Source organism: Periplaneta americana, chromosome 11 (genome assembly GCF_040183065.1).
Source record: "Periplaneta americana isolate PAMFEO1 chromosome 11, P.americana_PAMFEO1_priV1, whole genome shotgun sequence".
NCBI lineage: Eukaryota > Metazoa > Arthropoda > Insecta > Blattodea > Blattidae > Periplaneta > Periplaneta americana.
This window is the reverse complement of record NC_091127.1, coordinates 66,071,789-66,089,120: the sequence shown is the minus strand read 5'-3', so window position 1 is coordinate 66,089,120 and position 17,332 is coordinate 66,071,789. Positions and strand designations below refer to the sequence as shown.

General features: G+C 35.3%; 2 protein-coding genes across 2 annotated transcripts in view; both read right to left on the bottom strand.

Moving 5' to 3' along the window:
* LOC138709071 (hemolymph lipopolysaccharide-binding protein-like) overlaps nucleotides 1–8,557 on the bottom strand; it is a 31,082-nt gene extending 22,525 nt beyond the window's left edge. The window contains exons 1-3 of the mRNA XM_069839573.1: nucleotides 8,458–8,557; nucleotides 4,174–4,346; nucleotides 648–765 (exon numbers count right to left, since the gene is read on the bottom strand). Of these exons, the coding sequence (XP_069695674.1) occupies nucleotides 648–765; nucleotides 4,174–4,332 (277 nt within the window). The 5' untranslated portion in view covers nucleotides 4,333–4,346; nucleotides 8,458–8,557. The remainder of the gene's footprint in view (nucleotides 1–647; nucleotides 766–4,173; nucleotides 4,347–8,457) is intronic.
* A 3,598-nt stretch (nucleotides 8,558–12,155) lies between these two features.
* Nucleotides 12,156–17,332, bottom strand: part of LOC138708525 (uncharacterized) — a 51,058-nt gene continuing 45,881 nt past the window's right edge. The window contains exon 10 of the mRNA XM_069838641.1: nucleotides 12,156–13,211. Coding sequence (XP_069694742.1) covers nucleotides 13,054–13,211 — 158 coding nt within the window. The 3' untranslated portion in view covers nucleotides 12,156–13,053. The remainder of the gene's footprint in view (nucleotides 13,212–17,332) is intronic.

Here is a 17,332-nt window from a genome sequence, read left to right as displayed (position 1 = left end):
ACAAATGATGATGGCAAACCATGTTTTATAGTACTGTAAAGAATTTGCAGTTTGAAATGTTGGGAAACAAACAAATGCTAGGGAAATGATAAAAACGAACAAATGTTAGGGAAATGATAAAATTGTATAAATAAAGAGCCATGATTGGTTGAAACACGTCCTTTCCAAAAGTAGTATGACGTAGTAAATGTGTGCTAGTTTGTGTAATTTTATTCATTAGGTGTGCTGCCCTAGTTATTTGGATAGCGGATGCGCTTCGTAAGTAAGCGGTGAGGTTTGATTCCCGGCACTTGAGGCACTTAAGTATATACTGTAAGTTCGTAAACTTAATTGAGCTCTTCAGCCAAAATTACCGCTTATAGAATAAGGAGAGTGATTACAATATATATCAATAGAAGAATATTGACACTTTCTCTCTATTCCACACAGAAGTATTGAAGATACTAACATTGGTACAAGTACTTCAGTAAGGAAAATAGCTAAAATAACATCATTAGAATTTTGAAAGTTTTAAAAAATGAAGGGTAAATCATCATCAGGAGGTATTAAACTCCCCTATTATCAACTAAATAATTAAATTTATCATTTTTTTAAATAAATCTAATTATTTATGTGTTGTGTCAGTAATTGTACGAGTATTTTCTCACCTGTGATTGTGACCATTAGTAAGATGGATTCATCTTCTTCACATTTAGTTGAAGTGTGTTCAATGTCCACATCCCACGGGCTTGCAACATTTTGTCCAGCTCCGTGTCCCATCTTCACCTGTGGACAGTTTAGCTATTATAAGTAAACTGAAGAGAAATTTTGAGGGAAATATCAGGTCTAATCTTACCTCGAAATTCGTACATTATTCTATATTCTTAACATACGTGATTTGGAAAATTGTATCCACAAACACAGTCCATTAGACACAAAAACAAATTCCAATTACATAGCATAAAATGTTTCGTTTTGCTCGTACATGAGAAACATTGTGTCGGTCACTAAGGAAGATAAATTACGTGGAAGACAGATTGTTAATTTTATTAAGCTCCAAGTTATTTATGTCAATATCTGCTGTGAAATATGTGTTTATCACTAGGAACCGTATTCTGACCCAGGCGTATTGAGATCAGGTTAGTTGTCCATAGACTATATTGACGTGGTGTCATGTATCGCCCTTGATACATTTACTATTAGGCAACACTTGCATCTTGTTTGTGATATAGTTGACATTCTAATCATGATTCAAAACCAGACCCAGCAGACTGTTCACAATGCATTCTAGTAATAAAGAATGATACTATGACCTTTTCTACAATTTAAATTATTTATTCATTTATTTTATCGATTTAATTTTACTGGCAGAATTAGGCCTTAAGACCTTCCCTTCCACTCAACGAGAATAAAAATGCATAGCAAATATTATAAATAAAAGCAATACAAAACAATGGGATAATAATAATATCATCTATCTATCTATCTGTCTGTCTGTCTGTCTTTTTACAGTGCTGTGGTATTTCCTCAACCAAATACAGTATCATGTTGTTCATTTAATTTTATTCCTCCATTGTTCTCTATCTAATGTATCTGGATCATGCAGTCCATAATAATAACAACAACAATCGCAATAATAGTAAGAGCAAAATTTAGATGTGTTTAAATACATGTAAATCTAAGAGTTAAACAATTACAATTTATTGTTAAATAAAATAATTTGGACCAAAGGAATGGTTAATATAATGAAGGGAAATTGATACATTAAAAATAAAAAATAATTTCTGCAAAAATAATATTTGAAGAAAGATTATATTCTAAGAAACGAAAAACAGTTTTTTGGCAAAAGACTTTTGAAAGTAGTCAACGTCCATCAGCTCCTTTACACTATGTACACTAGCATATGCTTTTTTACTAGATCCATTTACGTTATCATGAAAAATGTAGGCTTACATTTATCAAACATATTTACGCTAGTGTACACTATTTACAAAATAAGTATACTATAGTATTGCTAAATAAAATACCTTGCATTACAACATACAACACTGTACATAAAAGTGTAAATAATGTGTGATCAGTGTAGGCCTAAATTTTTTATATTAGTGTAAATAGTAAAAATAAGCATATTATAGTGCACATAGTGTAAATAACTGAAATTATTGATTTTCCATCTCAAAAATTGTTTTTTAGACTTTAATGTTTCTTAAAATAAGACAAATTTATTATATTGTAATAGTAAAATTCATACACAAAAATCGAAATAATTTTGACTTGTATTCTCATAGTTATAAAACAAAAGATATGAATTCCTAAAGCTTGTTTGAACCAAAATGCAACAGTGCTACATTCCTTAATCATAGTAGTAATTTAGACCGAAGAATATATAACAAATTTATATTTAAATATCCTAATCTTGTCAATTCTAGTAGTTGTAGTATTAAATTTAAAAAGTTATGTATGGATTTTATAAAAATTGAAAAATTGTAAATTTAAATTTATATATTCTTATTCCGTAGTAGACCAAGACAAATTGTATTGTATACTTCTTAATTTCAATTCAGGCATCCGCCCCTGAGCACGAGTTCTACTCTTTCAGGAGCGAGCTAAAGTTTTTCTGTTTATATTATTGTTATGTTACAATCATTAGAAAAATAAATAAATAAATAGGTCCATGTTTTGTTCTGTCATACTTGACCAAATAGGTGTCGCGTAAGCAACCAGTCATGTACAGTCTGTTTCTCGGTTCTGTGGCCAGCGAAGGGAGATCTTACCATCATGCGCAGGACAATGGAGAAACGGTGAGTGAGAGCGAAATAGCTACTTCGACATAGCACGACAGTGTAGTATATACAGTCAAGAAGCTTGAGTTGTAAGGTTGTTAGAAACAATAGACTGTCCCTGTACTATTTCGCATTGTCTGTAATGAGGCGATATTAGGGATCCTAGTGGTTAGCAAATATCTAAGGATGCATATTTACTACGTATTCAACTTCGTGACTGTATACACTAGACTGTGAGAGCACTCTGTTCCCTCTCACTCACCGCTTCTTTCTTGTATATGAAATCAATGATAAAACACTAGTCAGTATGTAAAGCTTGTCCACCTGTATATACACAAAGGCCAATTTTCAGTGTTCTATTCCTGAAAAAAAGTAATTGAACAAGTCTGAATATATGTATGCAGCAGCACTGCTACGTTAGGAAGACGACAATATAATGCCGTGTAACAGAAAAATAGTAGGCCTAATATGCGTTACAAGAGCGGTATGTTGAAGTTTTCATGTTCGAGAGAAAGTTTGAAAAAGCGAAACGTAGTTGAGATTTTTTAATTTCCGAGAATTGAAAGAAAACATACCGCTCGTGTATCGTATATTATTTTGTGCGAAGATCGTTTATTACATATCTGAAAGAGGAATTTCTAGTTAGTTGCAATGAAATCTCCATCTTGGTTTCTGTTCAATGACGGCAAATTTGCAAAACAAAAATATCTATCTCCAACATTTTTGCTTTAAAATGTTTTCTCTGTTTACTATACTCCACCAGGCCATGATATACGTCTGTCTTTTTTTTCCCCCCAATCTATGAAGAGTCTGGAATCTTGTTGATTTTTTCACGGCTTCCTTAATGTTGCTTGCATCACGAATGCAGTAACTTTAATGGAGTTGTAGAGTTTACTTAATTTTTGCAAATATTTAAAAACAATAATTAACAGTGCAATTTAGGTGAAATTGCAGTGGTAAGTTTTCAGTTTATAATTATTAATATATTGAACAGTAAAATCAATATGTCACTCAAGCGGTAAGAAGAAGGAAATTGTTATGTGTGTTAGGTTTGGAATACTGAATGTGGAATTTTAGACTTTCCGCGGATTGGTTTTGTGCGGAAACCAAGCAAATACGCACGATATCGCACAAAAGTAATTTGTTATGTAATAACATTCTGCAGTGTAGGCTATATACAGAAAATAAAACTCAGCTTCTTAGCTTCAAAACTGTAGAAAGCTTAGTATTTTTTGCAAAGAGAAATGTAAAACATATTATAGCCGTGAAAAATGACTGAAGTTGACACTTAAAGAGCGCGGACCTTTAATTGTGACGTCATTAGGAGGGTTTTCACAGAAAAAAAGAAAATGTTATTAATATGATATTTTCTCTTCAGGTCTCCCTTAATACTTTCTTACGTTCTACTGACCTTGGCTATCCAGTGTCCTGTGCTGTTTCGTTGGCTCTTGATTGAAAATTTCAGACCCGAAGGGACTGTAGGGGAGGAGCATTGAGAAGCTGCTGCTAGAGCAAATAAACCACTCAGAAGTATTCCGATGATCACTGTGCGGAAGGGTGGCGTTTCCATTTTACTTCAACAGTCTGCATTTACAAAATAAAGTACTGTATCAGGCCTATAAAATATACTCCGTTTCTGGAATCTGTAGAATATAGGAGATCAAAGCAAGTGATGAATGGAGGGGGCCAGTGCAATGACCACTCTGGAGGAAAGCGTTGCTTGCAGACGAGCTCCTAAAATGTCACCCTACCTATCACCTTCCGCCACGCGCATCTTGCATCTTAGCGACCGTGAGCCGATGCAGCACGCAACACACTCTCGGACTGATAAGCTCCGCCCATTCGCTTGTAATCGGCTCCACTCAAATGCGTAGACTTATTCTACAGATTTCAGAAACTGAGTTGTACCTTAGATTATTATAACAGTATTATAATAGTACATAATGAATTTTGGTGAGGAAAATGGGATTGAGAAAGGGGGATATTCTATTTATTTCGATAGGATTGGGAAAGAAATGAATTTTTTTTTTCTATAGGCTATTACAAATCGAAAGAAAGGACTGAAATGACCAGAAGCAACATTTTATGAGTAATTGAAACATATACATGAGGAGAAATATATTCCTTGAATATACTTGAGGTGTGCTGTTAAGGTTTTCTAAATTATATTTTTAAATAACATTGAACGATCATAGAGGGATAGAATTTGATTATTCACTAGTTCATAATGCCTAAAATAAACCTAAGTTCTTCTTATTATTATGATGTACCAAAGTACATATATTTCCGTGCAGGAATTCTGCGTTATCATATGACTAAGGATGGGTGGAGCGGAGAAAAATTCTCTCTGGCATCGGGACTCAAACCTTTGTCACACATCTGTGACATAGTGCATGAGGGTTGGCCACAAAAGGGAAACTGACAGCGTATTCCGAATCTCACCGGTCCGGTGCTATCAATGACATCACGTTGCAGCGAAATAAGGAACAAAACTGCTGGAAGGATCGATGGCTGTCATGGCGACTGTACAAGTTGTTGTCTGTGCTACGCTAGCAAAATTTTTGCGAAATTTTCGTACTCCCATCTCGTTCAAAGAAAAGATAGCATAAACAATTTATTTCTTGAACCGGTAGTAATAACGGGTCCATTGACATGTTCGCTCATAAGCCATTAACATATTGTTTTTTGCGTTGTGCTCATTACAAACAATAGAGCAGAACACACCGCCATGACCCAACAGTGCACGATGTTATTCGTCTGCTAATTCCCGCCCTATACAAGAACCAATCAGATTCACTGATGGCGGCTGATGGAGACTGCCACCACCTCTGCAAGTTGATGGCACCGGTGCGACACCGGTGGAGCATCAATGACGTCATCGGTGGAATTCGGAACACCGTGATGCCATCGGATTGCTCACTGGTGAGATTCGGAATACGCTCTGAGAGGTGGAACTTAAACTGAGAGGATTCAATCCGGCATCGGAACTTCATTCCGGTGTGGTTTAGTGGATAAAGCGTCAGCACTTAGAGCTGAAAACCCGGATTCGAGTCCCGGTATCGGAGAGAATTTTTCTTCGCTCCACTCATCCTTAGTCATATGATAACGCAGAATTCCTCCACGGAAATATCATGTGTACTTCGGTAGGCCTACTGTACATCATAATAATATGATATGCGTAAAATAATCACTTAGTGATTTAAGACGGCTCTCATTCCGTCGGATCCCGGACACTTAGTCACTCGTAATGACTTAGTGTGTTGGACATTGTGTCACTGATCACATCTGTGCATGAGGGTTGGGTCGACACCTGTGGAGTAACGGTCAGCGAGTCTGGGTGCGAAACCAAGTGGCCCGGGTTCGAATCCCGGTCGGGACAATTTACTTGGTTCAGGTTTTTCCCGGGGTTTTCCCTCAATCCAATACGAGCAAATGCTGGGTAAGTTTCGTTGCTAGACCCCGGACTCATTTCACCGGCATTATCACCTTCATTTCATTCAGACGCTAAATAACCTGAGATGTTGAAACAGTGTCGTTAAATAACCCAACAAAATAAAAAAAAAATGAGGATTGGCCACAAAAGGGAAACTGAGAGGTGAACTTAAACATCGGCATCGGAACTGGAATCCGGTGTGGTTTAGTGGATAAAGCGTGAGCACGTAGAGCTGAAAACCCGGGTTCGAGTCCCTGTGCGAGAGAGAATTTTTCTCAGCCCTACTCATCCTTAGTCTAAGTTCTTCTTGTTTACTAATTTTTTTGTTAATGTCAGTCATATCGCCCATTTGATACATCTGCATAGTGTACAGTATTCGTTAATTTTATATTGCACTGAGATAATTAAAATTGTTGTATTTTAAATTTTATGGTAATGGAATGTTTTTTATTAAAAAAGCAAAATGCTTCTACTGCATGGAATCATTTTACATGGACTATCCCCACTCTTCATCACACGTTTCAATTGGCTGCTATAGTTGGGTTTTGAATATGTGATTTTAGGCTATTTATGTTCGCCACTTATAATTAGAGTCGTGCGTTTTGTTACTTTGAATACAAGTTAGGAGTACGTGGATCATACTAGCTTCGCTTGGTACGACGAGTAAGATGCGAGTCAACAGTTAACGCTCCCGCACACTCTGGTACTGTGTGTATATATATATTTATCATGTACTCTTGTGTATATGTCGGTGAATAACGGGAATACTACTCATGTACAGAATACCACTGGGATTTAACAATAATAATAACGAAGTATTTATTTAAAGACAGCTTTTATGCAATAAAATATAATTTTACTATGGATAGACAAAACTAAAGAAATTCAGGAGTCGGCCCCTTTATTTTCAGAACCACCACATTTCGTCCACATATCGCACCCTTAAAATAATACTATCGTAACTACCAAAACTTAGTTTTGAGTAAATGCAAGATAAACATTTCAAAGTCGTATGAAAACTCAGGATTACGAAATACCAGTATGAACCCTGCAGACTCTCTACCTGAACTTGGAGATACTGCAGTTATATTGTTTGATAGATTTAATAAAGATTACAAACCTACCTGTAACTCGAAATTAAATCTATTCAAACTCAAATTCAAACACACGCTCTCAGAGACGCTCTGAACCTATGTAGGAAACATCTTGGCATACTATGTAACAAATGTAACGATATTAATTTAAAAAGCACATTCGAATTTTTTCTATTACCCCTCTTGTTAACATTATGTACAGGCTTGTTTCCGATCCCTGTTAACGAATTTGAATGACATCATGTGCGTCAGGAATCACACCGACAGCTGAATTGCTGCGAGAGGTGACAGACCAGTAGTGAGGGATTTCATAATTTGATTTGTTCTACAACGGTCTATCAACTGCTATGTTATCTAGCATCTGAATGGAATGTAGATGATAATGCCAGCGAAATAAGTCCATGGTCCAGCACCGAAAGTTAACCAGCATTTGTTCATAATGGGTTGAGAGAAAATACCGGAAAAATCTCAACCAGGTACATTGTCCCAAACAGGATTTGAACCCGGGCCCTCTTGTTTCACGTTCATTCATTCTAACCGTTACTCAACAGCGGTAGATAGCACACAATACATTCACAGTATTCACAGCACAACTTAGAGACTAAAATAACAATTTCTCAACCTTTTTATACTTGAATCGCAGAATAACATCTCGTGTCAGCAGAAATGTTCAAGTTTGAATTGTGGGTTAATGAATACAATGCGAGACGGAAAGTTGATATACTAGATTTCTATTCATCGCATGAAAATAAGACTTATATAACCGTGACCAGGAAATTGAGTTTGGTTATAATCCTTTCAGTAGAATTTTCGAGCGTAAATAATATACCTATACAATGTTCTTAGCTCATCGTAACAAGCATGTACCTTAAACGCTGGTGGGTGGGAAATACATAGTATTGTACGGATCCTTGAGCACATTCCGCCTTCATATGGAAGTAATTGCTGTACTGAGAATAATAAACAATATGGTGCACTAGTGATGTCAAAACATGAAGGAAAATAATTTTCTTATTTAGCAAATTAAATGTACTTTAGTTTTACTAGTTTATTGCAAGAATAAAATAACTTAAAATCTTGACGTTTGTACCAGTAAAGACATCAAATCCAATGTATAATTTGGAGCTATCATTAAGATATTATTGACGTGGTTATTTGATATACTGACCTTACGCACGTGCCTTCTTTCCTCTGCCTGTTACTGCGAATTACTATTTCTGAATGTCATTTTTGCAGTATATATAACTACTAGACCGTGTTGCAAATGTGTTGCTGTAATCCTCATTAAGTTTCGCACATGCGGAGGTATATATGTTAAATCTCTAACATCTGTCGAATTGTAATAGTAATAATTAGTATCTGATAAACGTTGTACTACTCGTTATAAAATAATAATACACAGAAGAAGATTTAATACAGTACAAGCAAAAGTACTGAAACAATGTACAGAATGAAAGTAATTTAATTCTGCATATTTTAATAGCCAATTTCTTGGATAGAGTGCAACAGAATTAAAATCTTTCTAATGCAATGTTAGTCCCAAAAGAATACTTTTCTCAGAAAAAATAATTTACCCTAAATGTTAAAGCCTTGGTTTTTCTTAAACCATGGCTTAACTTTTTTTTACTCGATAAGTACTCTGCGTATGATTCTGATTTTTACTCTTATCGTTAGAGACGCTGATAAGTAAGATTCGTATAAGGTAACTCTATCAGGATAGGCTGTGTAGCTGTATAGGATAGGACCTTGACTTGCTTCAGACTAAGTAAACACTACCCGCTTCCACTAGCTAAAACTCTACCTGCTGGGAAGAGCGTTCCTCACCCCTAACTGAAACATCAGTGAATGGACAGTACAGCCGATAGGAACTGAATATACGTCACTACTGTCGGCTGGGAGACATGCGACAACTATTTAATGTTTGTAAACAAAACCCACGGACCAAGAGCGCCTATTCTGATACAGCTATTTTGTCCTGAATCTTACTGATAAGCAGGCTTACGATCCGGGACACTAGCAACCAATGTACGCACAACTTGATCATAAAGTTCCTTGAGCATAGTAGACAGACATACTGTGAATGTAAACAACAACGTCAATGTGCTGAGTTATATTCTGCTGTTAATAGCATAATCTAGTGACTGTGGAAAATGAAGTAGGATACATATCTCACAAGTTTTCATGTCCCTCGGCGACGTTGAAGGCATTAGCGTTACAATGGACAACGATGTACGTACTAGCAACTAGCTAGGAAAAAACTGTTCACTATAAATTGAAAACCCACTGTGATTGCCTGAGTTCGTTTCGTAAGGAGACACGGAAGAATACTATATAGCTCGCGCATGGAACGATTACCGAAAAGCAATGGTGGCGTTGCTGTCTGTTTTGACGTTTATGTAGGCACGCCGAGGAGCGAGGGGTGCGGGCCGATGGAAGTACTGTCTCTTCCAAGAAGATGAACAAATGAGGACATCCCTGTGGAAATAAAGAACGTAGTAAGAGAAAAATTCGGAGTTAATTAAACGCGCAACATATGTTTACGAATTAAATAATGATACCGTGCGATACAAGACACGTATTCACATGAAATGGAATAAACTAAAGTCGTAATATAACTATCACAACGCAAGACTGATTTTATCGATGTAATTTGTCTTCCGACTGTACTCTTGAATATCATTCAAGCTATCTCGTGACCTTTCCTGTCGCCCGCTCTTCCTTACCGCATTGTTTCATTCGCATTCCTTCCGTCGGTATTCCCTGCTTTCGAGACCTATACCTCAGATCTCGAACCGGATTGTACACACATAAAGAAATCAATGCCCCACCTCACTCCATCTGTACTCCGCTGCACTGTAACTTCACTTCATTCTTAACTTGTCTCGGATACTAAGCCTGCTTATAGGAATGGTTTATCCCCTTGCAGTTTTGCAATACAATGAACGTTTTCCTTTTAAATTAAATTAAAAGATTAACACGTATCGTTACTTCCTGTGATTAGGAAGTCTGCAGTGATTAAGGGATGGGAAGCTGGTATTCTGACCTGAGTTAGTTATGTGTATTCGTAGGTGAACTGTAGATGCGCTCTTGCCAAATCACGGAGGCTTTCAGACTAATATTCTAATTACCAACCATGTACTTAATAACGAAACACGTAATAGGTGGTTTTGTTTATTTCAGTCTAAACTATTGATCCTTTCATTCTCCACAGCCATAACAATTTCATGCTCTTTAGACGTTAAGCAGCAAATTTGAGAGATGTTGTATAGTCATTACCTCAGATTAATGATCTACCTCATATGTACAGATACGGAAATAAAATTCGGAGCTCCCTTATTGTATAGATTCGCTTACAACACAATGCGCAAGTGCAGTATACAAGAGCCCCTGTATATATGCTACTTGTGGGCAGTCGTGTGAAGTTGTTGCCTACATACAGGTGAACTCCCAATAAGGCTCGCTTCAAATTTTAATTTCGCGTCTGTACATCTATTATCAGACAGTACATCTCACTTGACCATATGTGTCGGAGGAAGAACAATTGTTTGTATAGTCTACATGTGTAGTCTGATTAGTGTAATATGTAGTTATCAGCAAACTATGCAATGGAGGAGGAAAGGAACTGGCCATCTTACCACATTATCTCCGGCATAGTTGCCTCATAAGCGGTGTAATGTTGGTATCACTTGTCAGGTTCAGATCTGTCTTCGGACAGTTGACTAAACGACAAAAGCAATAGGTGTAAATATCCTTGTGGTATCCTTGTTTCGACTGTTTTTGCTTTGATTGAAATTTAACCCTTCAGTACTCTCGCCATAATTTGTGACACGATACTCGCGCGGATTACAATTGTAATCCACTCTGAATAAAATACATATTACGACATGGAAAAGAGTCACAATTACATCCAACCACACCGCACATCACAGCTAAACAGCAACAGGAAGGTACGGTATTGAAAATTTCACACCATGAGCATTGAAAGCGGAGATGTGATCACGTAATGAACAGCAGTGGATTACAAATGTATGTCAGTACTAGAGGGTTGAACTCACATTTTAATTAATACTTATTCGATGACAAGGGAAGACATTCTTTAGCTGAAAAATTCAATACACACAAGATATTTTATAAAACTATAGGCTTATAGTTTTTTTTTTTCCCTAGGAATCCATATTCTTTCGTACATCCATATAATAATATATACCAGTATGTTATGTATAACACCTTTTTATTTAAAAAGTGGCGTAAATATAAAATAAAACACAAATAATTTAGATAAAAAAACTTACATAAAGTATATACATTGATAAAAAACACAAAAGAAATTGTGTATTTCCTTTAGATTTATTTATTTATTCTTTTATTTATTCATTTATTTTGCTAATAATTGTAACATAACTTCCTTTAGATACTTCTCTTGTTGTAAAATACAATTATAAATATGGATTCGTTTTTGTAAATTCATACCATTACATATAAAGAGTTATTTTTTGACCGACAAATGACTTAGAAAGTATTAATTATCTGTAGTACATTAGTGTAATATAGGAATCATTATACAATATAAGCTTATTTAACTGCTAGTGATTGAGAGCATCACATAATCATTTTCTCAATCATTGTAACCTCAGTATACTTGGAAATGAGCGGCTCCTCAGTGAAGATTAATTTCTCAACAGATCCAATTAATTCCTCTTTTGTATCTCCACTGTGTACAAAACATTACTGTCTGTTTCATATCTTAATTGAAATTTAAAAATATCCCGGCACTGAAAAAAGTGCTAAGCATTACTATGTCACTAAATGTGTTGTGCTCTCTATACAGAGGAACCCAAAAAATGTATACACAATTAAATGTGCAAATTATCTAAGTAAAATCTTTATTAATAAATTGATGCACACATCAAGGGATGGCTGTGAGATACGTTTAACAACTACTGACACAACAAGTGCTCGAAGTGCTCCCCATTAGCATCCAAACACTTCTGAGTTCGATGAAATATCCCATGTGCAACATTAATCATTGTCCATTGTGATGATTGCACACGCTACTTCAATTCCTTAATGTGACTCCACTAATATACCTAGTTTTTTGTTATACATCACATCCTTTAGGCTCCCTTATAAGTGAAAGTTTAATTGAGTTAAATCGGGTAAGCGTGGAGGCTACTCAGCAGTACCTCTTCGTCCAATCCATTGATCTGATATGGTCTTGGTGATAGAGTGGTTGTGCGCTATCTTGTTGGAGATAAAATTGGTGTACGAAGCATGTGAAGGTACACAAGGTCAGTAACTGTTATTCAAAAAAGAGTCATCCAATTACATCCCTGTATGACAGTGCACATCGGATATTGAGTCTCAGTAAATTGCCTTTTTGTCTACATGAATGTGTGGATTTTCTTCGTACACACAATAATTCTGATTGACTCTCCCAATCTTCTTAAATTGAACTTTGTTGGACCAAATCATTTTGCTCGCGAATTTCTCCTCCTCGTCTTCTACCTTTTTCTAGAATGACAAATATGCAGCCATATTTTTACTGTTTTGCCAATTGTATTATTGGCTCTGGAATTTTTGCGACTAGCATGATCTTTTGATATAATATCACACTAAATATTCCCATACTAATTCAGTGAAACTTCGAGAGTCCATATAACATCTGTGAAACTGGTGTATATACTTTCTTTGGTCCCTTCTGTATATATATAGACAATTTAAAATTAATTAGCAATAAATTTGATGAGTTTATTTAAAAGTTATTTCATAGTTCACGTTCACAGATGAAACCAAGCTGAAGGGGACAGACGATGTCGTTGAGACCTCCAGTGTTTTTCACAGAAAGACAGTCTTCATCTCCACCGGCATTATTAGGCTCATTAGTGTCCCATACTTCGTATCCTGTGTCAGCCAACGGTTGATCTGAAATGTAGTAAATAGTTCAGGTAAATAAGTTATGAAATTAGCAATATTTTTACCAAATTGCAAGTAGGAAATAACATTGTATTTCAGAAAGTCATATTAAAATCTACTGCGCCTTCTTCATTTCTATTGGAGTGTATGAAAACCGTAACAGTTACAAATCTGAGAATGTCTTACACTTCAGAAGAACAAAGATGGGAATATTGTTCATCTCTTAAGGGATAAACATTATGTAATAACACGTTATACAGTCAGTTCTGGATATAGTGAACTCGGTTATAGTGAACATTCGCCTATAGTGAACCTAAATCGTTGGTCCCGACCCGCATACATTAAAAACTACATTAATATTTCCGTTTATAGTGAACTCTCGCTTCGGTAATAGTGAATATAAAACTAGAACTTCCACAAGAAAATATAATTTTAAAATAGCCTAAATGGTAATTTAGGAAACTCTATATCCTATAAACTTCCAAGAATATGTTCAGGACAAAATCTCAAACCTTCTATTCCTTAAGTACATTGAAACACAAAGGATTTGTTCAGCTTGAAACACGTTAAAGAGAATAGTGTACGCAGTGAGTGATAAAGGAAGGATTAGTTCTGACTCCTTTAAAAGAGGTTATTAGATGAATAGTAACAGAAATTGTTGTTTTGTAAAAAAAGAGTAGAGTGATGACCAATGGGTAAATACAAGAAGGATTACAGTACAATGATCCTCAATCCTTCCTCCACATGTTTTTAAAAGTAAACCAAGAGAAGTTCCAAGGCCAAATACACAATAGCATACCTCTAGTCGGAAGAGGTGCGAAATCGGTCAGTGCGTATTATCTACATGGCTAGATTAGATTCAAGTTTCTAACTGAGAACATCAGGATGCTGAAGCGTAAAGTGTTTAAGTTGGAAGATAAAGCGAACATTAGTACTGATATTGAACGTGGTCTGTCCCAAACGGACATTAAAACTGTATGTATAGCAGCGTCAGTAGTATGAAAGTAGACACTTCGGTTTTAGTGAACCTCGGACATAGTGAACGAAATATGTTGATCCGCATAAGTTCCCTATAACCGGAGTTGGCGGAGTATTTGCAGATACACAAATTTTCATTAGTAATATGAAGTCTTTGAAAATAGAATCCAAATTTGCCAGGACCTGATAGCAATTGAATGACATTGTAGTTGGGTGCCAGTAATTTATATTCCAAGGGTTCAGAATGACAAGGTTCTATCTTGTGTTTAGTAAATTTTACAGGAGAGCATTTTAAAAGTTTGGTTGTTAATAAAATCAATGGAGATAACCTTTTCAAGTAGCAGAATTCAATGCAACAAAAATCTGAATTTTGCTAAATATGTCGAATAGAACCTTGTCATTCTGAGCCCGCGATTTAACCTGATTTGAATCCGTAAGGAAAAACGAGGTCTTCTGTTAACAATCCTGAAGTACTCTTTCTCCAGTGGTCATCCCAAACCTTAATCATGTTCTAACTCGTTATTTTTCATGAACGAGAAATAACACTTCAAATAGGAATAATATAATAAATTCTGAGTGGTCTCTTATGATAGTTCTAATGTTGGCCGAGATTAAATTTAAGTTTAACTTGTCATTTATCGAACTGCAGCTATGTTGTCACTTCAGCAATACACAACCTTCTGAATAGATGCCGTCCTGGGTAGCGCAAGCAGTAAATGCACGGAATGTGTCTATCACTTGGTACCTGGCCGGTGGAAATAAAGAAATAAATAATAGCAAGTAATTTAGCCTGAAAGACAGTGCAGGTGGAAGCGAATAAAATTTCAATTATTGAGTGTCGGCTTCAAGATGATGATGATGATGATGATAATAATAATAATACCAATAACAATAATAAAAGTACAATAGCAATACTAATTCATTTATTTACTTATTTATTTATTTATTTATTTATTTATTGATAATTATGTGCTGGACAACAGCCATTGGCCAATAAAAGTCTAGCATAGTGACACGATTAATACAATAAAATGAACAACTATGGTACAAATTAAATAATTGAGATAAAAACAAAATGAAGAACAAAGATTACAATGATTAATTTACAAGAATTATTAATACTACAATATTTTATGGAAAGGAGTTGATTCATACAAAACTATTACCAATTTGTGTAGAAAGATTTTGCAAATAATAATAGCAAAGACATTCCCATATTCTAATACTTCTATACATTGAAAGGATCGAAATCGCCTAAATGTATATGAGCATTTTTAATACATCTGGATTCCGGCGAGGAAGATTTAGAATTTCTAATATAGAAGAGTTTGTGATGTCTCATGTCCTTAATAGGAATACGAAGGTTGACATTGTTTAAGAAAGATTGACAATTAATGTCACCTTTAAGCAACTTACATAGGAATAAGTAATCGAGATCATGACGTCTAGCATACAAGCTTCGACATTTAAAGTGCTCGCATTTTTTATCATAGTTATATCCGGAGTTAATAATAATAATAATAATAATAATAATAATAATAATAATAATAATAATAATAATAATAATAATAATGGTACAGTTTTAACTATCAGATAAAACCTTCACTTATAGACTATGGGTAAAATTATTGTAAGTGCGTACTTCTCTTGTTTTTGATATATATTGCATAGTTGTATTTTCAATGTTAACGAAAAACGCTGAGTAGCTCAGATGAAATCTTTGTTCCACACACAAAACGAGAAGGCATGCCTATTATAGTCTTTATGATATCAGGGATGATTGAGGCTGGTATTCGAAAATCTCGAAATGTGTATATACAGGGTGATCCGTTTGGTAATTGATGAAATAAAACGCCGTAAAACATTTACTGCTTAACTTTATTTGTTGAAGCTTTGTGCATACAACAGTGAAAGATGGGAGATTCCTCAGAGCTCAACATGACCCCCATTGCGCACACTGCATAACTCATAACGGTGTTGCAATTCAGCCTATGTCCGTTTGTAACATAAGAAGGGTGATCATCAATGTTTGTGGGTTTCTGTGAATAGACAATGTTTTTAACAAAACCCACAGGAGAGGTAAGATCTTAGGAGTTTGGGGGCCAAGCCAAGAGATAGCTGCTTCTCGTACTGGATTTCGCTTGCGACCTCCTGCATGTTTTTTTTTTTAAACAGATAACCTCTTTCTACAAATTTTCGATACCATAACATTATGGAATCGTATTTAGGTTATATTACGCACATCATACTCACGTCGAAATTCCCTTTGAACTCTTTTAACACTTTCAAATTTAGCATACCAAAGAACACATTGTGCCAGCTGTTTATTTGTAATATCCATTTTATTCATCTACGAGTTTCATTTGTCCTTTCAGTTTATGCATTGTTGATTGTGATATATGGACACTCCCATTTTTTAATCATAATATAACCAGCAAGAAATGTTTCCTACTATCGTAATAGTTTTATAATAATAAATTAATATGATCCATAATCCAAACGGATCAGACTATGTTTTCTACATCATGATCATGTTCTAATTTTATACTTCTGGAATAGAATTCTCAACCCTAATTAAAATGAAAATTATATTACAACCAATATTATTTTAATATAAATTACTTACTAAATATTAATAGAAAACATACAACGGTCCAATTATATCATATGCAGATCATACCGTACCTACTTTCCATGGTGTAACTTGAAAATGTACTTTCATTTACGGAAATGCAGACGTGAGCATTGCCAAAAGATGGCTTGATGAAAATCTATGTTCTTTAAATGTCACAAAATTGAAATTAATATGTTTTCGTTAAGCATTACTTGAATTCAAATACTTAATTAAATTTGAGTTAAAAATTGAGATAAACCTACATCACTCTTATTGTTCACGTCCTAAAAATTGTATTTGTCCAGATTTGAAAGGTCTCCCCAAGGCTAACTCATGGGTAAGCAATCGAAAGGGCCTATCTTCCTCAGAATGGACCAATGCTTTAAAAATGTCAAGCAATATTTCGGCGGTTCGCGCAATACCGGGCAGAACTCCAAGCACAACCCGCTGCCGTCATCCAGACTGTAGTGAGCTTGAAGCACTTAGACACGTGCTTGGACAGCACCCTAAAGGCGAGTTGCTGATCAATGCCAGATAT